Source organism: Mandrillus leucophaeus, unplaced genomic scaffold (assembly GCF_000951045.1).
Source record: "Mandrillus leucophaeus isolate KB7577 unplaced genomic scaffold, Mleu.le_1.0 Scaffold235, whole genome shotgun sequence".
NCBI classification, from domain to species: Eukaryota; Metazoa; Chordata; class Mammalia; order Primates; family Cercopithecidae; genus Mandrillus; species Mandrillus leucophaeus.
In genome coordinates, this window is record NW_012102421.1 from 2,854,718 (window position 1) to 2,880,514 (window position 25,797).

The 25,797-nt window shown below is 37.2% G+C and overlaps 1 protein-coding gene across 1 annotated transcript in view; it reads right to left on the reverse strand.

The window, feature by feature from the left end:
- Positions 1 to 7,672: 7,672 nt before the first annotated feature.
- The window catches only part of LOC105541216 (calcium-activated chloride channel regulator 4), a 34,978-nt gene continuing 16,853 nt past the window's right edge, over positions 7,673 to 25,797 (reverse strand). Inside the window, exons 4-15 of the mRNA XM_011982144.1 lie at positions 24,722 to 24,830; positions 23,051 to 23,228; positions 22,479 to 22,697; positions 20,843 to 21,070; positions 17,258 to 17,435; positions 15,793 to 15,899; positions 13,762 to 13,977; positions 12,909 to 13,176; positions 10,430 to 10,600; positions 8,898 to 9,137; positions 8,244 to 8,542; positions 7,673 to 8,165 (exon numbers count right to left, since the gene is read on the reverse strand). Of these exons, the coding sequence (XP_011837534.1) occupies positions 8,073 to 8,165; positions 8,244 to 8,542; positions 8,898 to 9,137; positions 10,430 to 10,600; positions 12,909 to 13,176; positions 13,762 to 13,977; positions 15,793 to 15,899; positions 17,258 to 17,435; positions 20,843 to 21,070; positions 22,479 to 22,697; positions 23,051 to 23,228; positions 24,722 to 24,830 (2,306 nt within the window). The 3' untranslated portion in view covers positions 7,673 to 8,072. The remainder of the gene's footprint in view (positions 8,166 to 8,243; positions 8,543 to 8,897; positions 9,138 to 10,429; positions 10,601 to 12,908; positions 13,177 to 13,761; positions 13,978 to 15,792; positions 15,900 to 17,257; positions 17,436 to 20,842; positions 21,071 to 22,478; positions 22,698 to 23,050; positions 23,229 to 24,721; positions 24,831 to 25,797) is intronic.

Genomic DNA, 25,797 nt, shown 5'->3' on the forward strand with positions numbered 1-25,797 from the left:
TTTTCCTGCTTAAGCTCATACAGTAAAGTTGTTAGTGGTTCCTTTTTGTGGTCCTTTTGTCAGCTCTGTGATTGATTCATTAAAACTGATGCTTGGGAAAACACAGATTCCATGTTTTAATTTGACAAGCATTTATTGAGCTTGGTGATGGGCACTGGCGAGCTGATGATGAGTAAGAGCTTGTCTCCTACCCTCAAGCATCTCACCCTCTGGAGGGAAATAACAAGTAAGTGGGCAGTTACGTGACACAGAGTTAACGTGAAACTCAGGGGTGAGAATTAGGGAAGGGAAGAGGAGCTTAACCCTCTGGGGCAAGAGGTTGGAGGAATTAGGGGATGCTTCCCAGAAGGAATGACTCCAAAGACCTGAGAATGAGCATGAGTTATTCAGTGACTACTGGATGTGGAAGTGGAGGGATAGTGGAGAAGAGGGCATTTATAGAGAATGAAAAGCACCTCATAGCCTTGGAATGAGAGATCCTATAATGTATTCAAAGAACTAGAAGCGGTCCACGGTGGATGGAGCCCAGTATGTAATGTGAGAAGTTGTGAGACATGAAACTGGAGAAGTAAGCTGGATGTGGAAGACGAAAAGCATCATTAATCATACCACAGGGGTTGGACCTCACTGGAATCAAGCAATGGTTTTGTTGCCTGATGCTCACAGAAGCTAATACTGTGGCACTGGCTTTTGAGAAAAGTAAAGAAAAAAGTCTTACTGAGAATCAACTGGTAAGGAGACAGGAGGCAAGTTCAAATCCATCTCCCTAAGTCGGGGTCTGGGGGCAGGTTTTATAGCCTGAGACTAACAATGGGAAGGGTAGGAAAATGCACTGAGGAGTGAGCTGGCTGGGTCATGCAAAGGGTAGTGATGGACTTTTGGCTTTTAAGTCTGCGATGCAACAAAAGAGGGTACTAATCACTTCTTAATTACATCCCTGTTCCTTGATTCAAGTACTTAGGTTCCACCTGTGGTTGGCTTTTTTATTCCGCTGGCTCTGGGGTCTCGAATCAGACATACTTGGTTCATCTGGACCTGTTCACGTTACATGATATGCAACCTGCGGGTCCATTGCACTGCAAAGCAACTCGTCCTTTTATTACTAACAAAGTTAAACCACACCGAATTGGGGTCTGTGGTTACATCACCTTGAGTGCAAAGGAAAGTCATTACAAGGTTTTAAATAGGAGTGCGAGAGGATCATATTTGTACTTTAGAAAGACTTTGGCTGCAAAGTGAATACTGGTTGGAAACAGGCTTGCATTACTAGCATATATGTCTTGTGTGAATTAGAAAAACAACTTATAAATTAGAAAAACATGCCACTTCTGGGCAGACTAATGATCCAGTAGTGCCCCCTGCAGCCCTGATTCTGGGAGCTGAGGCTGGACTATATTTCAGGCCTTACTCACTCCTGCCCTGCATGGCTGAGTGTCTTCAGGCAGGGCTCAACCTTCACGATGGTTCACAATGACTGTTTGGAAGAGGGTTTTGTAGGGAATATAGGTTAGAGATGCTGGGGGCATGAACTAGGGATAGAGACAGGTGGAACACTTTTTGAGACATTAAGAATTGACAAGACTTGGTGACTGACTGGATATAGAGAGTAAAGAAGCAAGAATAGGGATGTCTTGTATTTGTGTGTGTGTATTAGAATATGCAGCACTCCATCCTTCCTCTTCTCTCTTTTTTACTGTGTGTCCCCAGAATGTAGTCCCATTTTCCAAAGTGTTCACTGTAAAATTGAGAGGGATTAGGAGTTAGGGCTCGTGTCAGATAGTGAACAAATAACTGCATTTGGGTGTCAGAATTCTGTATGAAGAATGGGACACAAATGGGGGAGTGTTCTATTCTGTCTGAGTGTGAGGGAGGGAAGCAGGAGAGGCAGTAGAAATGGGATTTTGAGAAAGGGGAATGTGATTAGGGGGCAGAAAGGGAGGCTGAAGAAGGTGGGGTTAGAAGTAAAGAAGGAATGGTAAAGTATGGCATTTCTGACAAAGGCCCAGAAATATAAAACTGTGTGCACTTCTGGGGAAACTGAAAGTCTTTGACTGATTACAGCTGGGAGATCAGTGGGGATGGTGTAATAAGAGATGTGGAAGTCGAAGCTAGGGCCAAATGATGATGAGCCTTGCAGTCATTCATTTGACAAATATTTGCCATCATGCAAGGTGCCTGGCAAGAAGTGATGAATAAAGCAGGCAAAGTCTCTGCCTTTGTGACATTTATACCTTATCTTGAAAGCAGTGTGGGAACTATTGTGATTTTGTTCAAGTTAATCTGTGGGGAACATGGGTTGGGAAGGATTGACGGAAAAGAAAGACCTATTGGGACCATCTTTTTCAGAAGAAGATGATGGAGGCTGACTGAGGCAGTCACTGAAGAGGAATGGAGAAGAGATAAGGGTTAAGGAGATTTCACAGACAAGACTCATTCACTGATTTGATATAAACTGTGGAGAAATTGGAGAGTCAAGAGATGGCCTCCTGGCCTCTGGTTTGAATAACTGGATGGTGAGATACTTTTCTTTCACTGAGATAGCACATTTTGGAAGAAGGTATAGGTGAAGAGAATGAATTTAGTTTTATAGAATTATACTGTTTTCTGACCCAAATTGACAAACCTATACCCAAACAGTGCTATGAACCACCTACATTTCCCTACTTGGCTCAAACTGTGTGTGTGTGTGTGTGTGTGTGTGTGTGTGTGTGTGAGAGAGAGAGAGAGAGAGAGAAAGAGAGACAGAGAAAGAGAAGGTTCATGGTGGTGGAGCCCAAGTTGAAGGAGCAACAGATAATAGTGGGCTTTCTTCCTCTCCTCAAATAGCATTGTCTCCTGACACTGAGCTCTCTGGGATCTGGAGAGTTCTGGTTTGCTCTATGAAGGAAGCCTAATTAAGGTTCTAAACACATTTGAGAGGTTGTACATAGATGCATGTTTGCAGAAAAGCAAAAGGTTTTGATTGTTTTTAGCTCCAAGCCCAGACAGAACTTCAAATGATTAAGTAAGTGATGGTTCTACTTTCATGTCACCAAACTCCTACTGTTCAGTCTTTTCCATATGCCTCTAAAACAACTTCCTGTTTCCTAAACACCACATGATGACAGACAGCAGGACATAAAATATGTAGCCCTTTGCTTACATTCCTCACAGGGTCAAATGCATCAGGAACTAATTTGCTGATCATCACATAGATTATTAAAGAAAACAGGGTATTGGGGTCATAAATCAAATAATTAATTAGTAACAAATATGATCTGAACAGGTATATTTACTAAAATGCTATTAACGGATGCTAAGGCTTTAAAATAACTTCCTGTTTCATGGAACAATATAGAATCATTTATGAAAAATACTTATTTTTTCATGTGTCAGCTCTAAGAGTAGAACTACCACATGAGGATGCAGACACTGTGCTTTGTGAAACTCCAGGGGTACCACTCATAGAAGGTATGATTTGCACAGATCCCTTTAAAGTTCTGTAATATGGTAGCCCTAGATAATATTCATGGTTATGTGAAGGAAAAAGACAGAACTATAGGGAAATCATGCTTATCTAAGGCATCAGTGATCAAGTAATGCTGGGCACCAGAAAAGTAGAAGGTGATGGTAAGAGGAACAGGATTGGAGAGAAAGACAAAGACTTGCCAAAAAGTTCAGCATAGGAAATGACTAGACATTTGCTGGAAGGAGGGAGAAAGAATGATGGTATGGTGAGCAAAAGTGTTCTCTGTAAGAGGGAAGGAAGTGGAAAGACAAATTAGGAATTTGGTGCCTAGAGAGTAGATCTGTATAGCAGTGGATTTGTCATTGTTTGTTATTTTTCAAAACTTACGAAGTTTTGGCAGTGATGACATTGAGTATAATTGCTGTGAAAGCAGCTTATTGAACAGTCTCAATTCACTAGGATATAAACATGAAAAAACAATTTTTGAGACGCTGTAACAAACTGTGTTCTATTGAATTCCTCTATTTCACTGGGTAGCAATTACTAATATCAGAGCCCAATTCTATCAGTATTGTCATTGTCAATTTGTAAAAATCACAGTATCTGTGAAACACAATAAAGTGAAATCCAGTAAAACATGGTATGTCTGTATATGTATACACTGTGGAATGGATAAATCAAGCCATTTAATTAATGCATTAGCTCATACAATTTGTTTTTGGTTAGATCAGTTAAAATCTATTCTTGTTGTGAGTTTCAATTATGGAGTATATTGTTATTAACTATAATCACCATGACGTACAGTAGATCTCTTAAACTTATTTTTTTCCTCCCACCCCAGCCTCTGGTAACCACCATTCTACTCTCTGCTTCTATGTGTACAATGTTTTTAGATTTCACATACAAATGAGAACATATGGTATTTGTCTTTTTGTGTCTGGCTTATTTCACTTAATATAATAGTGGCTTTGCTGAGGCAAGTTGGATAAATTGGAACTACATCTCTCAGAAACCATATGATTCTGGGTTAAAGTTGGTCAAAAATAATTTGCATGAAATGTGGAAGGCAGAAGTAAAACAGCAGCCATAACTGCCTGCAGGAGAAGTGATAAGAAGTGGTGGGAAACAGGTGCAGATGGGCCGACATCCTTGCTCCTCTCTACTCCATTTCTGACTCTTCTTTCTGAATGCTGACATTGCTGACTGACAGTGATCCTAGGTCCACCACAAGACTCTTGGCAACAAACCCACAGAGGTTTTTTTATGCACAGGTAACAGTCTTCCACAGACTTCCACAGTAGCCCCCTTCATGATCCCATTCCAGTTCCTGGACATGCCTGGATACCAACATGAAACACCCAACACAAACTTCAGCACTTCAGATAGGCTTGTTAGATTTTTTTCTGATCTCCCATTTCCTTTCTTTAGTACTTTACTTCCTCATCCTAATTCTTATAATAAATAATTTCTCTACTCTGTAATACTCATGGTGGTGTGTTTCCCTGACGGGACACTGACCAATACAGTTATTGGTTATCTAGGTAATCTAGCACTGTGGACCAAACCATCCCAAAACTTAGTGGCTCAAAACATCAATCATTTTCTTTTTTCCATGATTCTATTGGTTGTCTGGGCTTAAATGTGAGGTTCTTTTGCTGGTTAGGCTTAGAGTCTGGTAAATAAATCATCTAGAGGCTGGGAAACAGGGAGAGTTAATTAGTCCTCTTTTTATTCTCCATGTATTCTTGGAACCTCTCCAGTGGTCTCTCCATTAGCATAGCTGTATTTTAACATGGTAGGTCAGGGTTCCCAAGAACACTAAAATGGAAACATCTATCATTTTTGCTATATTATGTTAATTAAGGCACATCATTCACCCAGCTCAGATCCAATGTGAGAAAGAACTACATAAGGCTACAAATAATTGGAATTGTGGATCATTGGAAACTTTTCTGGGGATTAGCTACCGTACTTTTCTGTTTGGCTTCAATGGGCCTGGATCACTTCAGTGTTGCTTTGAGTTGAACTCCTCTTAGTCCTATTTTATGCTGGTGTGAATGTTCATCAGGCACTGTGGTTTGGGCCCCTACACTTACACATGCTGTACTGGGGCACTCTGGCCTGTGACAGCAGCCATCTCAGTGGCATGAATGGAAGCATGGAAAGGTAGTTCTCTCAGTCCTAGCTGAGCAGCTGCGACTATGAATGCATGCCATCTCTCTGTGCTAGAGCTTGGGCAGCCCCTGGGGTAGGTGTTTAGCTTGTGACACTGTAGACTTCCCACCCCAAGGAGTAACACTGACTTGGATAGCTAGTGATACAGGTTTTTTTCTATTCAGGAACCCTGTAGACATTCGAGTCTCTGAGGTCCATAGAGGGTTCATCCTCTCCCATACAGGGCTCCCTCTCTTCTTTAATGGAATATCTTAGATGTATTTTCTGTTGCCAGATTCCCTGCAAGAGGAGATGAGCCTAAACTTAGCTTCCCAAATGTGGTACTTTTTCATGATTAACTAAATCAACTACTAGACCGTGAATGCTGCTAGGTAGTTGTAATGGACAGCGCACACAGAGGCTTCATACTGTAGGTACCATCGCTAGTTTATCCTGGAGTGCAGTCAGGGCTGGTTTTGTGGACATACCATCTATGCTGTTGCTTGGAGCTCTGCTTAGAAGGGCCCTGAACTTGGTTTAACATTTAGCTGTTGGTGTCTTGAAATTCTTACTAATTTTAAGGCAAAGGCATCTTATTTTCATTTTGCAGTGAGCAGCATAAATTATGTAGCCTGTACTGACTACAACAATGGTAACGATTTAGTTATCTTTCTGATTCTTAAGAATTCACAAATAACTACTTGATGCAGAGCTGGGAATAGAATGAAATTAGAGCTTGACCTGGGAGGGGACAGCCCACCACTGGGATCCACCTGAGCCTAGCTGTTGCACTAGAACCTCAGAGAGGGAAGTAACCAGACTGGTAGGCTTTGCCTCCAGAGTAATGGGGTGAATGGGTGGAAGGGATATACAGAAAATCTGACTGTTACATGATATTTCTGGTGCCAACATAGAATTTCAGGCCTTCATTCCCCTCTTGGTAAAGGCCAGGTGCTCTACCCTTAATGCTTTTCCTGCATATTCTCCTGTACATCCCTAGCCATTAACACTGGCCAAACAGATGCCAGTCTGCTAGAGGAGCTAACAGTGCCAATAGACCTTTTACCTCAACAACTTAGTCTCCAAATGCCCTAGTGTGCCGCTGATTTTCCTCTGCACATTTTCTTCTGCATGCTTTGAGAGGAAGTCAAACCATTCTTGAGTCAGGAGTCTCCCACTTACTTCCTCTTCCTTTGCTCCTTTACTACTTCCAACTTAAACTACAAGGCCCTTTTTGTCAGCCCTTCTAATCACACCAAATTCTTTATGCCAGGTCAAGATCTATGTTTGAAGATTGTTAAAAGTGACCCCTGGACTCAGCTTATATGGCTTTTGTTTTCATTTACTTCCAAAGAGCAAAGAATTCCCGCCAATGCTACATGAGATAAGAATGCAAATGAGTGGATGCTGTTCTGCAGGTCCTCTTTAGTTCCTCAGGATGCTGAGTTATAGTAATAAAAATTCCTGTGCAAAATGAGAAAACCACCCGTTGGTAGAAGAAGGAAACCATATGCTTGTAAACTTGGACTCCAAGTCTACCTACTCCTATGAGGGGAAGTTCTTTCTGCACCATCTTACACCATTGTTACATGCTCTGTGTTCCATTTTGTTTCCATCATTAGGGTCTCTGGCTGACCTGGCTATGGTCTGCCATATAAAACTGTTCCTTTCAACCTACATTTTCTCCTTAAGTGATCTCATTAGTCAATATGGTTGTGACCCTGAGAGATGAATGAAAATATTATGTTTAAAAAATATTTAGTTTTCTTTATCTGAAAACAAGGGCAATAGATAGTAGCTTCAGTAATTCGTTCCTATGATAAAACAAAGAGTACGCAGATGGGTATGGCTTTTTAAATGAAAAGAGATAGATATATGTTTATATCAAAATAAAATCAGGAAAAATTATAGTTTGACAGGTGGTAATTGATTTTTTTTTTCTGGTATCCTCCATATCCATGAATTGTAGTAAACATAACCTTGGCAATTGTAGGGTATAGTTGGAGGCTTTGGAGGAATACGACATCATCAATTTATACTTAATAGTACCAACACCAAATTCATTTTTTTCAAATGTTGTTTATTTGCTCTCCTTTACTTGTATTTTGACTACTCCAATAGATAATTTTAATTTCTTGATGAAATTTGAAATATCATTTCAGAAAAATGTTGTATCAAATAATAAACAACCAGGTAACAATATGAAAAAGGATCTCTGTTCATCACTATGTCTTACAAATAAAATAACAAAAAATAAAACTATTAAATTTTAATCTTGACAGTTTTTACATCTTCATGAGTGTTTTTATTTAATCAAAGTATCCTTTTCAGACATCTTAAAATTATTTTTATGAGTTTATGATCACACATAGGATGAATTTTAAGATCCAGAAATATCCTTTACTTACATTGTTTTGTTTTCTAAAACTCTCTTCTAGGTCTACTTGAAGATTGTTTTCTTCGTTAAGGTTCAAATGGTGGTACTTAAAATAATGTTAACAATTACAACAGACCCAATCACAGACAATACCAGGGTAGAAATATTAACTCCAGAATTATGACTTTTATCAGCAGTAGGAGTAGGAGTAGGAATAGGAGTAGGGGTAGGGGTAGGGGTAGGGGTAGGGGTAGGAGTAGGAGTAGGAGTAGGGGTAGGAGTAGGAGTAGGAGAAATGTCATCAAGATTTTCCTGAGGGATAAACAAAGCTACTTGTGCAATGTTGGATACTTTTGATGCCAAATTACTTTTATCTATGCTTTTAATGGCAATAAATATGTGAGTTGCATTTTCTTCTGAGATATTCCCTGCTTTAAATGCAAAGATTTCCTTGGAATTGGCCTCCTTTGGTGACAGATCAGTAGTATTTACTTGAAGAGCATCATCAAAACTGTCTCTTAGATCAAGAATACTTCCACTTATTTTTATGATATAATGTTGAGCTAAGAAAAAAAGTTACATGTAGTTTAGAGACGGAGCATAGCATATTCATTCCTTTTTTTAATTCTCAAAAATGTCTAGTTATACAAAGCAGATACTCAGATCAAAAACCTTACTCATTTTTTAATAAAAGCTGAATTCTGATCTTAAGCTCTGCAAACTGCTACCTTCTTTGTATGAAAAGTAGGACCACGTTAAAATGTGTCATTTGATTGGTTAAAAAATATCAGATTATGAAATTAATACTTTGCTAGGCTGTCAATATAAAACCATTCTCCCCTCGCCCGCCCTTACACCCTTGTTTTTGCAATTAGCACCTTTCACTTAAGCCAGAATCATGTGACACTTCGTCCTTACCTTTCCCAACATCAAAATTATCTCCTGGTGCTGTCCATGTAAGAATAATCTCATCCTCCTGAAGTGTGGCATCAAGGTCTGTGATTTGACTTGGTGGATGTAGGTCATCCAAGAGATATTCTGGATGTGGGACTTGTGACACCACAAATGCACCTCCAGACACTGTTCGGCTGAAATCCTCCAAGGTGGTCTGAGTATCCTCATCAATTTCAGGTCTTGGTGAGTTTGCTTCAATTTCCCCTGCATTAAACATTTCCTGGTTTATAATGGGCAAAACTGCTGGTATTTTTTATAATTCAGGGAATCACCTTCTTCACCTCATTTGTCTTTTCCTTTTAATAAATATATATACAGTCACATTTTTACTAAGTTTTGTGACAATCATAAGCATCCAATTGGTGAGAGAATTCTTTCTTTGGTAGGATATTGTAGGACAGAGTCAGATAACACATTGCTTTAGAATGAAGCCTACACTGGATGAGAGAAATATTATATAATTCAATATGTGCCTTTTAAAAAAAAGAATTGCTTTACCTCTTGAATTATCAGCGCTCTGGGAATATATCTGGGGAAATCATTGCCAGTTCTCCTCCACCCACTTGTGCTAGGTCCCTCCCTCCATGCTGCAAGTGCTAAGGAATAATTCTTCTGTTGTATCCCAATTGCTAGCAGAAAGCCCCTAAAAGTCACAAGGGACCAGATAAAAGAAAGCTAGCAAAGAATGCATTCTTAATTCTTACATCACTTTACTATACACGTTGTTTTTTTCTTCTTTTTGACTTATTAAAATTCCAAATGAATGTTTACTCTTACAGCATATGTAATCTGAAGGATAAATTCTGCACTGGCTTGTGCTTAGGTTCATAAACTGACCTCTTTCCTTCATCTTGAGCTGAAAGTTGGGCATATTATTGCTGATATACATAAGATGTTCCAAACTAACACAATAATAACTGATGTTTTTGAGTGAGATCCTGTCTTTTGCAGGAACATGGATGGAGCTGGAGGCCATTATCCTCAGCAAACTAATGCAGGAACAGAAAACCAAAATACTGCGTGTTCTCACTTATAAGTGGGAGCGGAATGATGAGAATTCATGGACACAAAGAGGGTAACAACAGACACTGAGTCCTACTTGAGGGTGTAGGTTGGGAGGAGGGAGAGGAGCAGAAAAAATAACTATTGGATACTAGGTTTAGTACCTGGGTGACAAAATAATCTGTACAACAAACCCCCATGACACTAATTTACCTATATAACAAACCTGCGCAGGTACCCCAAACCTAAGTTGAAAGTTTAAAAAACAATAATAACTGACCTTTTTTGAGTGCTTGAGTGCTTACTAGGTGCCAGACATTGTACCAAAGCTTAGATTAATTTAGAGGCAAATCCTAGTATGACTGAGAACTTTATTCCATAAATGGGAAAAGCTATATTTCGAGTTGTGATCAACCTGTTTGAAGCCTCAATTATATAAAATCACCAATATTATTCAAACTATCACTGGATTATAAATATCATGAGTTACTCACCGTTCACTACCCAGCCTGGTATATACGCGGCTCTATTCAGTGGAGGCTGTAAGCTTAGCCTGGCAGTGTTTGCTCCTCCATGAGCCCTTACTTTTAAGCTGTAGCTGCCATTTTCTGTGTATGCTGTAAAATACCTGGAGTAGACCCCATCATTCTTGAAAGAATCAGCGCCTTGTTATAGAAATGAAGGAATAAAGTATTGTAAAGAGAAACGTATGCATTTTCAAAGACAAGCAATTGGCTTCTACAAGGATATCCTCTAGATTAGGCTTAATATTTTGAGATTGACCCTTTGGAGAATATTTCCATTATATTCTGCCAAAACAATATATTGTAGAATTGATACCTCTGAGTTATTTTGATATCTACTAGGTCTATATAACATACATACACACACATTGATATTTATGTATGCATAATAAATGCCTAAATACTTCACCTTCCCATCCTTATTAATTCATATACAGAGTATTACACATAGTACTCTTACAATTTCTCCACCACTGTTTGCTTTCAGCTTGCTTTCTCTAACTCTAAACACATTAATTATGTCATTTCTCTTTTTAAATCAAAAGGGTCTCTACTAAGGAAAAATCCTATCTTTGTGTAGGATTTAATTCTCACAACAGTCAACTAAAATTACTAAATTTGGTGATTTTTAGAGATACACATTTCCCAGATTTCCTAGGGAAAAGGTCCCAGCATTCTGTGTTCTTACAAGCCCTCGAGATAACTCCTTTGCACACTAAAGTTTGTCTGCAAACTAAAGACATTTGCAGACTAAAGAATGTCTGCTCTATGTCATTGTTAATCACCAATACCATCTCAGGTAAAGGCACTCCAAATTAGCAAATTTCTCCAATTACCTAAATGGTCATCTAGCAAAATGTTGAGAAGGGAAACATGGTGCATATAAGTTTTAATGTAGTATAGATTTGTAGAAAGGGGAAAAAGAGGCAAGGAATAGTTGTGGAAATATTGATATATCTGAAGAAGACATTGAGGTACACAAAAGAACAATTTCACCTTCTCAGTTTTTCTCAGGGGCAACTCTAGTTGAAGATATGATTATAAAATGATTGAATAAGTTACATTGCAAAATACACTGATGGAAAATTTTGTTAATTCGAGTGCCTATCAATATGGTTATTTCCTTGCTTAATTACCTCTTAAAGAAGCTTCTGTTCCTAGAACAATCCAGAATCTAGGGAAAGGGTCTTTAGGTATCACCCATCTGTGCAGACCATGGAGATAGAGAATGGCCAACATTGCATCTTGATTCCTACCAGCCAGACCTGGTATCTGATGCCCCAGTGATGAATCTTCCTCTCTCGTGGCAGTGCTAGCTGCCCCTGGGTCCCAGTTCTCAGGACTATATTTATACTGTGTTCCAGCTGTTGAGGATTACTCCTACTTTATTTTCCTGCCAGAGACCCAAGTTCTACCACTTAATCGCATCTAGTTTGCTTGTGCTTCATCCTCTCTAGCCAGACTTTCTTGATGCTGTCCTCAGTCTCCTGAATGAGACCTTTCTAATTGGTGACAGACATTGGTTGCCTGGATGATAAACAATAATGATGACAAAAAATTACATGTATGGCCAGGCATGGTGGCTCGCTTCTGTAATCCCAGCACTTTGGGAGGCTGGGGTGGGAGGATACCTTAAGCCTAGGAGTTTGAGACCAGCTGAGGCAAGATAGTGAGACCTTTTCTCTTTTGCAGACCTTTTCTTTACAAAAAAAATGTAAAGATTAGCTGAGCATGGTGGCACACACCTATATCCCAGCTACTTGGGATGCTGAGATGGGAGGACTGCTGGAGCCTAGGAGGCAGAGGCTTCAGTGAGCTGAAATGGTGCTACTGAACTCCATCCAGCCTATGTGACAGAGTGAGACCTCATCTCAAAAAAACAAAAAACAAACAAAAAAATTCAACAAGCAAAAACTTTTTTATTTTTATTTATTTATCGGGTATTTTTGTTGTTACTGAGACAGAGTCTCTCTCTGTTGCCCAGGCTGGAATGCAGTGTTATGATCTTGGTTCACTGCAACCTCCACCTCACAGGTTCAAGTGATCCTCCGGCCTCAGCCTCCCAAGTAGCTGGGTTTACAAGTGTGTGCCACCACACCTGGCTAATTTTTTGTACTTTTAGTAGAAAAGAGGTTTCACCATGTTTGCCAGACTGGTCTCGAACTTCTGACCTCAAGTGATCTGCCAACTTTGGCCTCCCAAAGTGCTAGGATTACATACCTGAGCCACTGTGCTCAGCCCCAAAACATTGACTGAGTGTTTACCACATGCAAGACATTTGCTAGGCACTCTGTAGGTTTTACCTATATAAAATTTCCTGCTGGTCCTGCTGTTCCTCCTTAATCTGCATCAATTCTGTTGTCTGTCTTACTGCCCCACAATGCCACAGGGACTCACAACATGCTGAATTAGGAAAATATTGGCTTATTCATAAAAACTTGTGAATTACCTGCACCATTATCCAAAAGTTCCAAAACTTCTGTATGTCCACTCTGTGATTCAATGACAGCAGTCACATTGGCTCCAAGAACAGGTACAAACCCTTGTAGAATTTCTGCATAAACAATCATTGGGCTGGGGAAACTGTTTATGTCCTTATTCATTTTAGCATTCAATGTGATTGGAGGCACAGAAGAATTTGCTGCTCGAGAGGTTACTGTAATAGTTAATGTTTCTGGGTTTGCTTTGGCTTGAAGACTGTATGCCCAAGTGCCCACCTAAAAATTTCAACCGAAATATAGTAAGTATCCAAAGTCAAGCTACTTTCTATATTTCCATTATGTAATTCTAAATAAATTATATAATGGGGAGTAGAATAAAGAGGTTTTTAAGGATGTTGAGGATAAACGGGTAAGGGCTGAGGCAGTTCAGACAGGGCATGCCAAGTGGTATCATTGATGATGTGTACACTTTGCTACATCTCAATTGGAAAAAAATAAGTTTTAGAAGGTTTGCCTTGGTTTTGACCTTAGAGTCCACAGATTCATCAATCCTGGTAGGGTGAAAAAGGAAGGACCCTGTAGCTCTCTACCCACCAATTTGCATAGACTCTTCCTACATTTCCTTCTTAAAATTCTTCTCAGACTGTCTTGACTACCTTTTCTTCCTTCTTCTTGATACGTAAGTTCTTTTTTCCTTTTTCCTACCATCATAATTTTAAGGACACAGGCATAGAAAGTACATACTATTTTATCTTCATTTTAAAGTTGATACAACCTTTGGTACTCACATTTATGACATTAAACAATTTATGTTCAGTTTTTTAAAAATATTGACAGGAAGTCTAAAAGCTGATTGCTTACCTTTGCAGTTCCTGGAATACTGAGATAGGCCATTTTGGAAGTTTTATCCACTGTGAAATTTTCCATGATTGTTCCATTGGGATCCCAGAGAGAAATACTGGGAGGCAGACTGTTCCATGTGATGAGAAAGAATGTGTCCTTTCCCACTGTACTGTCAATTATGACAGTGTCGTTCATCCAGGGATTACTGTTCAGTGTTAATCCCTTACTTTCAAGCTGTTTAAGTAGATTTCAAAATTAATTGAAAAGACAGTAATTTTATGCTTTTTAAAGACGGTTTTTAATTTCTGGACTGAGAACAAGCTTATAAATGGCAAACCACCTTAGACTTGTGATCTCTCTGCAAGCTGGTGATGATATGACAGTTATCAATTAAAAAGTGAGGAAGTAAGAGACTTAGAGCAGAAGCATGGGTTTTACAGTCATGAATATGACCTTACTGTTTTTTTCCCAGTTGTCTTGGCAAGCATTCATGGATATTTTCCTGATAAGGAATTTTGAAATAATTTTTTCACACAGATAGAGGGAGTAGCACTGGACAGTAAATATATTCAACAGAGTGCAAACTGATACGAAAAGGTTGGAATCCTGAGAAGAGAGGAAATTGAAGATAGAACCTTTTTTTGAGAGGAGCTTTAAAGAAAGCTTTTCAACTTTTTGTTGATAGCTCTTAGTCCAGGAGAGCCAACCATTTTTATTTAGTTACTTATTTTTTAAAGTGACAAAGAAATATACATATATTGTGGAATGGCTAAATCAAGTGGATTAACATATACATTACCTCACATACTCATTTCTTTTTTTGTGGTGAGAATGCAGAAAATGCACTTAGTGATTTTCAAATATACAATACATTGTTGTTAACTACAGTTGCTATACTGTATAGCGGGTTTCTTGGTGTTCCTACCATCCATTTAAAATAAACAGAACACAAAATAGTATCTTCAGAATCAGTTCTCTCTCCTTGTCAATTTCAGTCACTGTAATCATCATTTTCTCAGTCAACGACCATGGCAACCTCAGAAATGACCTTTATTATCCTTCAGCTTATTCTCTACACAGTAGCAGGCTATATCTCACACCAATTTTTAACTTGTTTGCAGGATATATCTGTAGACCAGATGTGCAAACCAATCTGCACATACTCTAAGCTCACATCCTATAACTTCTGTTCCTTTCATTGTTGAGAAGTAGAGGAAAATAGGTTTGTTTAGGGATCATGGCAAGTTTTAATATAGGCAGTGAGTTGATGAGCTGGAAAACACAAGACAGAAATCTTGATATAAAGTGACGTGACATAGACATGTAGGAATGAAGACAAAAATTTTTGTAAAATGTATTTTGAGAGAAACTGGCTATGTTCACATGGGACATGAAGAAAGAAGAATCAAAGTTTACTCACAGTTTTTGAATCTAAGTAACAGAAAATAGTGGTGCTATGAAGACCCAGATGAGCAAAAGTGTTAAGTTCAGAAGACAGGTGAATAAAACAAAAAGCCACTGAAAAAAGTGGTTGAAGAGGTGACAGAAGCCCTATGTTTGTAGCTAGACAATGACTATTCACGCCTTCTTTCTCCTGCTTAATTTATTTCCAAGATACACTCCTTCCATTTCCCAACCAGGTTCTTGAGTTCATGTGTCTAAATCTATTTCATAGAAGTTTAGTATGGGGAAAGCTTCAAGCATGAGCTTTTAAAATGCATTCATTGAAAAATGGGTGCTTTATTTTGGAAAAGGTCCATTTTTGGTGAAATATTTGACATTATTACATTGTAATGTCATTTCTTAACCAGAACTGTGGCAATAGGAAAAGAAACAATATGTCTGCTATTTCACCATTTATTTTACTTTTGTTTTACCAATTAATTTGGCTATAGCTAAAGGGTAATTTCTATTTAAGATTAAAGTTTAGATTTTAATTAAAAATTTACGTTGAGAAAAATATGGAACTCAAAACTTATAACCACCAAATTGTTTTTTCTTTGTTATGGCAAAGGTGAACATGAAAACCCAAGGAATGAGAACTCTGACCTGAAGGGACTTCTGGGAGAGTTCAGTATTTCCTGATGTAAGGTCCCCAAAAGCATCAATGAGGCCATTGTTCTGGGCTTTATCTGAAGCATAAAAATGATGTCCTCCTAAAATGTAAATACATTAATTAGACTGCTTTCTAGAAAATAAATATGTATATTTTAGTGATTATTAAGGTAATAGTTAAAACAAAATCATAGTTTCAGTATGTGTTATTAAAATAGACCAAAAGCACATAGTTGTACAGATTAATTCTGAAATGCTCATTTTAAAATGTCATAACTAGGGAATGAAAGCTACCATAATGCCTTATTATCAAAATCTTAGCTAGCTAAAATGCATGATAATTATAGAATATGAAAGATGTTACAATTTCATGTATTAAAGCTCACAAACTTTACACAGCCCTTTTAGAGAATCTTTTATTTCTAACAAAATTGACTTTCAGCTATTTCAGCCAGTGTAGGTTTATGGAATCTTTTGTTAAAAGATTGTTAATCTTTTATTTTAGTTCTAACAAAGTTGACTTTCAGATATTTCAGCCAGCGTAGACCAAAATCAGAAAATTAGAAAGATGAAAGAGCTGCTATATTTAGGTATCCTCACAATAATTGGCAATGAGCAGATAGAAAAATGGAAAGCAAGAGCGATAAATCCAAAAAAGTACTACTTTTAAGGAGCTACTTGGAATAGAAATAAATTTTACAATGGCCATGAAAGGACTTTGAAATGATGTGATTTTGCATAACTAAGCATTAAAAAGCAAGCATATATTTAGTACCATTAGAAGCCAATTCAACAGAATTTATGCTCATGTCATAAATTATATATTCTCTACTAAGTTTAAGAAGGTATTGGAAACACGTAATCCATTTTCATCACGTCTGTGTATCTGAAGTAACAGCTACCATAGTTAATGTTTACATAAAAACTTTGTTATTTAGATCTTTTCAGCCTGAGTTTCTGTTAATCACATACACCCACCCCACAGCTTATGCTCTGGTCTCATGGAGTTTTCACCATTCCCTCCATGTGCCTTGCACTGTCACCCCATATGATGTTTTTTGCTCACGACTTGATCATCATTTCTTAGCCCCTTTTTCTTCCCAGAGAAATTCAACACCTTGTTCAAAGCCCAGCTCAGAATTCAGCTAGTTTCTCATGCTTCCTTTCCCTGGCTCTGTACAACTCTAATAAAGCTAATGGCTTCCTCTGCTCACATAGAACTTTTTATTTTTCTATATTCCTCCTGTTATGAAGGAATGTTATCTGATTATGTTATTTCATTAACAGTTTTATTTGTCTCTCCAGCCAACTGAACTCCAAGTGCCATGAGAACAGAGATTGGGTCTGGTCCCCAGCTTCAGTACCTTCAGGGCAGAAACACAAGAGAAGTTGTTGAACTGTCAGCCTTTACATGTATGCATTGCTATTGAAGGCCTGGAATAAATGGAACATGTTTTACCTGTTATCTTGCTCATCTCTATTACTGCTTTATCAGCAGCTGTTCCGAAAGCAATAAAATGAACAATAGCCCCACTTCGTTTCACTTCATCAATACAAGAACTTGCAGTGTAGTCCTCCCCATCAGTCAGCAGCACTACTTCAGATCCATCGAGGTGGGGGCTTAGCTCTCCAATGACCTGAAAACATAATTCAGAGCACAGTTACCAACAGGCGTTCCTAGATCAAATAGACAAATGGGAAATCAGAAAAAAATTACAGAGAGAATAAACGCAAGTTATGCAGAATAGAAGAGATAGCCTCTATTTTAAAATAAAGAATTTTCAATCAACAATCCTTGGGGGATGTTAAACATGAAAATTTTTTTAAACTCTCAGCTGCAGGGAGTATTTATTCAAATGAATTCAGTGGGACCAGGCTTTGGAAAATCATCTAGACTAAATGACAATAATATCTCAACCTGGGAAACTCAGGTCAACCAGATACCAAAGGTATAATCACAGTATATGACATTAAATAGTGTTCTGGTTTCTTTGACCTGGACTACCTTCTGACAGACAAGCCTTCAGTTTATGAAGTCTCTTGCACTTAAAGCTAGATGCATTAAGAATCCACTTCAACATTTTAAAAAGTCAGTGATTACAAATTAGTAAACCCTCAGTATGCTTATAAAGAAAAAATATAGAAAGTTCTAAGCATGCGGCCTTGTTATGCAACTTTCATTTACTTCTGATAATAACTGGCACAGAACTAAGCATATTGGTGATGCTCAAAGAATATATTAAAATTATATTTATTACGTTCAATTTGTAGCTTGAATCCTTTTCCTAAATGCCAAACAGTTTGAAACTCAAAGTTTTGAAACTAGATGCCTGTAAAAGAGGATAAAGAGAACTTAGCCCAGGATGACAACTATATTTCATTTTCTTTGACAGTTTTAATTGGTGGTGGCATCTTGGAGCACCATTTTGAGACCTTGAGTCCAGGCCAAGAGGTGAAAAATAACAGATTATGAGTGGTTTTCTTTGGCAGGGAGTGGAGGTGTGTGTGCAGATTTGCAGAAGAGGGTTCGGAATGTAGAAATCCCTTGAAAGTTGGTATCAGGGAACAAATTGACCACCCTTATTTCAATTTTGCATGTTTTGAAGCAAAGAGTGACTAATACACATATTGCAATATATGGGAAATATTCTCTGACATGCATTGAAACCAAACGGAAAAATAGGAAAATGCTTTTATACATTTATGGCATTGGTAGCATCTCTATCACACTTCTCCCATGCATTTAAGTATAAAATGAAGATCCAAAGATGAAACAGAGTTCTCTCTTTCACCTCTTCTTTTCTTGCATGAGATTATTTACCAAGTATTTACAATGTGCCAGTCACTGTGCGGGGAGGATTCAGTAGCAACTACATTCCTACATTCATATATTAATAAATAATTGGGTTCAATGTAACAATGTTTATGAAGCTCTGTGTCAGAGACTGAGGAGATCTAGAGATGAACAACAAAGACAAAACTAATATGTATTTACCACAGAATATTCTATAGTTCAAGAGAAATAACAATGTACTGTTACAGTTTACTGAACATTTGCTATGTATTAACCATGTTTTATACATTGTATAATTTGATCCAACTCCAGGCTCCCAAAATGTCTGCCTATTACCACTTTTACTGCCTACAATTTATTTTATTCAGGGCAATTGTAATCATCTTCCTGGAACATAAATTGATTATCAAATTGTGATACTTTAAACTCTTCAAGAGCTTTTTGTTGTGCTTAAAACAAAATACAAGCCTCATATTTTTTGAAGTTTTCTAAGATCTGTCATTGTCTACCTCTCCAACCACATTTCATACCCCCTCATTTGTCAAACTCCAGTGCCACTAGCTTCTATAATTTCTTAGAATAATCTAGTTTTTTCTCACCTTTTTCTAAGGAACTTTTGCACTTTCTTTTCTATCTGAACCACTGGCTTCTTCTCATCCTTCAAATCAGAGCTTAAATGTTACTTTTTAGAGAAGGCTCATTGGCCTCCCACCCAAAGTAATTCTCCTTTCCCTGTTACTCTGTCCCATTGCCCTGTTTCATTTATTTACAACACTATCTACATAATCTGCAATTCTTGTTTTTATCTATCTATTTATTATCTGTTCCCCACTTATATATACATACCACAAGAGTGAAAAGCTTTGCTTGGTGAATAAATTAAAGCATTTTATATTTTGAATAAATTAAAACATGAGCAACCCTATGTATCCTATTTTACTGATGAGGTAATTGAGGACTAGAGAGGATAAGAATCATGTTTAGGGTCACAAAGCTGATAAGTGACAATTGTGATTTGAATGTAGGACTTCATGTTACAAACCTAAACTAAAATGTCATGCAATTCATGGAAGAGACACATTCAGTAAAAGGGAAGTTACATGAAGGAGAAAGGATTTTGGAGGATTGGTAGAATTTTAACATGCAGAGATGGGAGAACAGGAAGCATTTTAAGTAGAGGAACTTGCATGGTGCAAAGGTTTTGAGGCTGTTAGTATACAGGCGACTTGGAGAACAATGTGTGTAGTAAGTTGGTTGGAGGATAGAGCATCGAGAGGGGAGAATGGAGTAAATAAGGCAGGAAAGATAAATGATGGCAATTTTACTGGGTAGGGGAGACTTTTTAGTAATATCAGACTGAGAAATTGAAACAATTTTGTAGACTGTGAAGAGACAGTGAAGATTTCTAAACAGTAAAATGACATAATTTATATTAATTGTGAGCTCAAGATGACCATTTGACTAAAAATAATGTTCATAATAATTATACATATATTTACTAATCATTATAAATATATACTTATAATAAATTATATATTTAGTATATATAATATATGAAGTAGATATTTGCTACATAATATAGTAAATATTGTTCTAAGTATGTAAATGTATCATTTCATGTAATCCTTATAATTACTCTACGAGGTAGGCATTCCTATTTCCCATATTGTATAGATAAGACACTGAGAGTCCAAAGGGACTGAAAGGTTAGCCTAAAATTATGTGGTTAGTAAGTAGCACATATAGTACTCTGATGTCAAAGTTCATGCTCTAACTCATATGGCTTACCCTAAATACGACTCTCAGTCTTGCTACATCTGCTGTAAGAGGCATAATAAATAGTTTGCCCTAGCTGAATGTTACAGAAACTCAAATGAGAACTAGCTTAAAGTGGAATAATACTATACCACCTGTGTCATTGCCCCAAAAGTTGATGACTTTTGCATCCAAGCACACTTATTTAACTAACATTTACTGAGCACTGACTACTGCATGGTAACAAGACAGCAAAGTCCATGACTTCCTTGGGCTTGTAAGTGAGTGGCAAATTGATAGTCATTTATTCACCCATGGGTTGTTCATTCACTGATCCATTAAAACATCAAGAGAACTTTTTTTCTATTTGTTTAGTCCTGTGCTTCTTAGGATTAATTATGTTAAAATAAGACAGCAAGTATGTGCATAGCACTTAACATGAAAATGTCCTGAAAAGAAACAAAAACCAAAATATATTTGCAGTACAATTTTCACCTGAAATGCGGATTTAATTCCAGAGCAGATGGAAGTTCCTCCCCAAGCGTATGTAGGTAACCTTGCCAAGAGTGTGTTTCTTTCATCACTGCTTATTATTTGGATTGGCTTATTTACAATAGTGGCAGTACTATCAAAGTGAACCATCCCCACCCAGGATCCATTTTCAACAATCTGCAGCAGGAAATATTTTGCTGCTTGATTCATTTGATTTAGGCGGTCATAACTCTAGATCAAAAAGACAAGAAAAACAAACAAGTGATTTTGACTGGAAAATAATAGACAATCACATAAAATGAATGGACAGAATTTATTGGTAACACTTTCTGTGAATAGTAATCAATGTTGTTAAAAGAAGCAATTATCAAATTTTTAATTGATAAAATTTAAAAAATGGTAGTATGTATTATGGGACACATATTGTGTAGTAAGGAGCACAGGTTTTTATTTTCAGTTGATTCTTGACTGCTAAGTATCCAAGTGAGGGGTGGAAGGTAGGGTAGGGATTGAGTTGAAATTGGGGTGAGGATACACATCTGAGAGACTGTCTAATTACTCTTGGGAGCTCCTGTGCTTGTTGTCTTCAGATAAAACCATACCCCCAAGCCTATAAATCAAACCAGACTATTGGAGACTCCAACCAGAGACTGGAATCACTCCATCCACTGGAAACTAGACTGCCCAAAAGGTAATACTTACTCAAGCTTCATTTTAAGTTTGGAGAGGCCAAGGCCCTATCTTCCCATTTTCTCCTTCTGTTCCTAACCTCTCGCTGCCGCCTTTCCACCAATGGGTTAATTGAATTGGCTCTTTGGTAACCCTCAGGACCCGGCCATTTTTCCGAGGTGATTGTCTAGGATATAAGCTTCTTCATGTATTTGTCTTCTCCAGTCCTTATCACTATACTGATCTGTATTACTTCCCGCCAACTTATGCCCAAATTTCCTTCTGAACTCCCTGAACCAGATCACAATGAGAAACTTCTACATCTTCATTTTATGTGCTCTCTCCACTACCTGCATTGTTGTGGCTCAGTTCCTTCCACTCTATCATTATCTGCCCTTTTTAATACCTCCCTCATTTGCTGAAGACCTTATTCCTGTTCTTCAGCAGGCTTTGCTCTGCCTTAAATGTGCCATTCTTCTGGTTTCTTATCACATTGCACCCACTTGTTTGCTGTCCATTCATTTCAACAATTATTTATTGATTACCCCTATGTGATTAACTTTATTCTAGGAAATGGGGATAAAGATGAATACGACATGGTTCTAAGTCCTAGAGGATCTCCTAGGCTAGTGGAAGAGAAATGTGTAACATAAATATAATATGCAGTAATAGAGGTATGCACAGAGCATTGTTGGGAAACAGTAAAAGGGCTTTAACCAGCCTAGAAGTCCAGCCCATTTTCTGGAGGAATCCAAGGAGGAAGTGACCCTTGGATTAGGTATTTTTAATTATATTTGCATCTTTCTTTTACTATGGTATTTTGCTGCAGTATCTTGAAGTCATGATCATGGGCAATGATGGTACTTTATGCCACCATGCAATTTAGAACAATCTAGGTGCAGACAGAGTTCAGTGTGTTCTCAGATCTTCAAATATCCCACATCCCTATATCCAGAAAGAGTGAACCTACCGCCATGCTTTCAGACTTATCAAGAACTAAGCACACAATTCTTTGATTGATCTTCAGCAATGAGAAGACAGGTGGAGGAGGTGGTGTCACCATGGGTATGGTGTTATTAAAATCCTCAGAACTGCTAATCACCTCCCATGTACTTCTAAAATTGCACTTTTTGTTTTGTAGGCTTGGAGCTTCTTGATTATGGGTTTTTTCATTACAGAATTCAACAACCTAAACGGTTAATAAAATAAAAAATAATTTTAATATACCATGCATTTAAAAATCAAACTACAAACCTGAAAAAATTTTAAATGCCTTCTGCAGATATGTTGTTTGTTGAATGAAATATCATTTACTGAGCATCAATATTACAATAAGGTAGATTTACCATAATAAGAATAATGGTAACAGTAATAATGGATAACACTAGATAGCACTAGTTCAGCACATACTATGTGTCGGCCAATGTTCAAAGAACTCTATATCAATATATGTAATCCTCAGGTCACCTGAACAGATACTTTAAAAACATGACAATATGTCATTTGATTATAAATTCTGGAAACAATTATCAGCATACTTACAGAATCAATACTTTGTGTAAACATTATGGATGCTTTCTCTGTTTGCACCTTATCAGGAAAGAACTGACAATCTTTTTCATACAGTTTTGTTTTAGAATCAGTTCTGCATGTTCTAGTAATACAGCTGCCTCCTTGACACTTATAAACTCTATTTATACCAGAGATACCTGTGGAACACCTGAAAATACATGACAGTTAATATCTGAGGCAACCGAATCATTAACAATTATAGAAATCTTAAGTGGTTGTATTCATGATGACCTTTATATCAAGATGTTTATTCTATGTGTACCATGTACTTCCTATCCTGGCTGTAGAGTTTAAGGGTTCCAATCAAAGTAATTATCTATTTTTTAAGAAATTCTAGAGGGAAATTTTAAGTGTGGCCTCCAGATAAACATAATGGTTGAGTTCTCTCCTTGTATTAAAGCTGCTGATCTCTTGCTCAGACATCTCTCCTGCTGGTCTTTTGGTGGTAAATATGCTATAGGGACCTGGATAAGAGAACTTTTGAGACAATTTACTCTGAGTACCACTTTAGCTTGAAGTTCTTTGTAGATTTCTTCCCAAAGAAGATATTCCCAAAAGAAAGGTACATGGGATAGACACAAGTCTTATTACTCAAAGAGCATTTTTATCCAAAGGGAAATGTGATTGGGAGCGAAGATGAGGTACTGCCAAGAATCCCATGGTAGAATAAAAAATGTTGGAGACATTTTAGACATATGTTTTATGGCATGTAATTGACCACAGGTGGCAGTGATTACAACAAATACGCTGAGATGTGAACATATTTTGCCTTTTCAATAGGCTTTCAGTTCAAATTCAGGAAATGATGAATAGTTTTTATTCTGTTATTTAGGGAGTCTCATAAATATGTCGATGCTTCTATTACTCCCAAACTAGGTCGACATGATGAAACTATCTATGTGGAAAATCATGATGAATATTCTGCAGCAGCTGTTATACATCTAAGGGGAATATGACATAAACAAATACAATAAATGTAATACTCTCTAAAAGATGTGCCTGAAAATTGGTGCAATGGGGCAGAGGAAGGATCTTGGCTGAAATCATATACCTTTCAGTTCTCACATTAGTATCGAGTCCCGAGCCCCAGCAGGACATCTACATTGATGAGGCGATAGCACCAATTTTAATTTTAAACCGATTCTTCCCAACCATTTGATCATAGAATCAAAAGGAGATTCTATTATTAACTGTGATGCTAGATGGTATTATAAAATAACCTTTATAAATCTCCAAGAAGTTCCTGCTTGGCTCCTTGAAGCTGCCTCATTTCTTACTCAGTCCACATTTAGCACTACTTAACCATGTTTGTGCATTCTTGTGTAATGTGAATAACTTTGATCTTATCCCAGCATATTGTAAATCCATTTACATGCCCAACTTCAACGCAAGTGAGTTCTGGAAGCTATGGTAGAGAAGTATAAAATATGTCAAATTGTCAACCGAATGCTTGCCATTGAAATTATGTATGTTTTAAATAGCAATTGACTACTTAAAGATACACTTTCTAAAAAAACAAAACAAAAGCATTGTTTCGTGACATCTAGTCGGCATTAAGAATGATTTTGAAAGATATCAAAGTGAGGAAAATAAGAACGGATAAAAGTCTGAAGTCAGTTTAGAAAATTTAAGTAGCCATGCCTTGTTGCTTCGATTTTTTTTGACTTAGCACGGTAGAAAGGCTCATCTTCATTGTACTCATCAAACACTCCCCACCGGAGGTGAGCCCACTCATGGACAAACAGTCTGCCTGTGGAAAAGCATTTCAAATACATGATCATAATTCAAGTGACACATTTTGTATCAAAGTATTTTAAGAAGCTTCTGTTTCAATTATAAAATATATTTAGATTTCAGTTTTCAACAACTATCAACATTTATATTTCAGTGTATAAAAAAGCCTATTGCATTAAATCACATTATATTATGCTATATTATGTAATATATTGTATTCTTATTCCACAACATGTTAAATCAATGAAACAATAAGGGAGGATATGCTATGGACCGAGTGGACTGGGATTTGTGTTTTGGTTCTTGGGGGTAAAAAGTCTTAGTACAATGGTTTATGGTTCTCCAAATTATAACCAACATAATCAGATATACAGTACATCTCTTGCACCAAAATACCATGTGAATACAATTAGAAAAAAAAGTCTAAAAATGCTCCCTATCATGGTTTAAAAAAAAAATTGGCAAACACTATTATGGGCCAAATACAATTCTGGGGATGTTAAAATGAAGGAATTAATTTATGGTACTTAAGACATGTTAGCATTAATTATATGAAACAATTACTAATTATATATACATTCAATACAATACTAGGTATTAAAAAAATAAAGATGTGTGAGATTTAGTACTTCACTTGGGGAAGTTTTGAGAGAGGGAGTTCAAATAAAAATTTTTTAAATAAGAATTTTGCAATAAATGAAGGAATAAAAGTAAATTCACAGCTTGAGATGCTGAAAGAAGGAAAGTGGAACTTTCATTTTAGCAATGTTGAGAAAAACTTCAGAGGAAACAGAGATGGAGAAGGAGAGATTGGAAGTAAAGTCTCTTCTGCTACAGTGTGTGTTTCTGTAGCTCAAACGACCTCATGAATCTGAAAATAGGAGGGAAATACACCATAGTACCATAGTATGAAGAAGTCATCATCCATCTTTCTTTCTTTCTTCCTTTCTTCCTTTCTTTCTTTCTTCCTTTCTTCCTTTCTT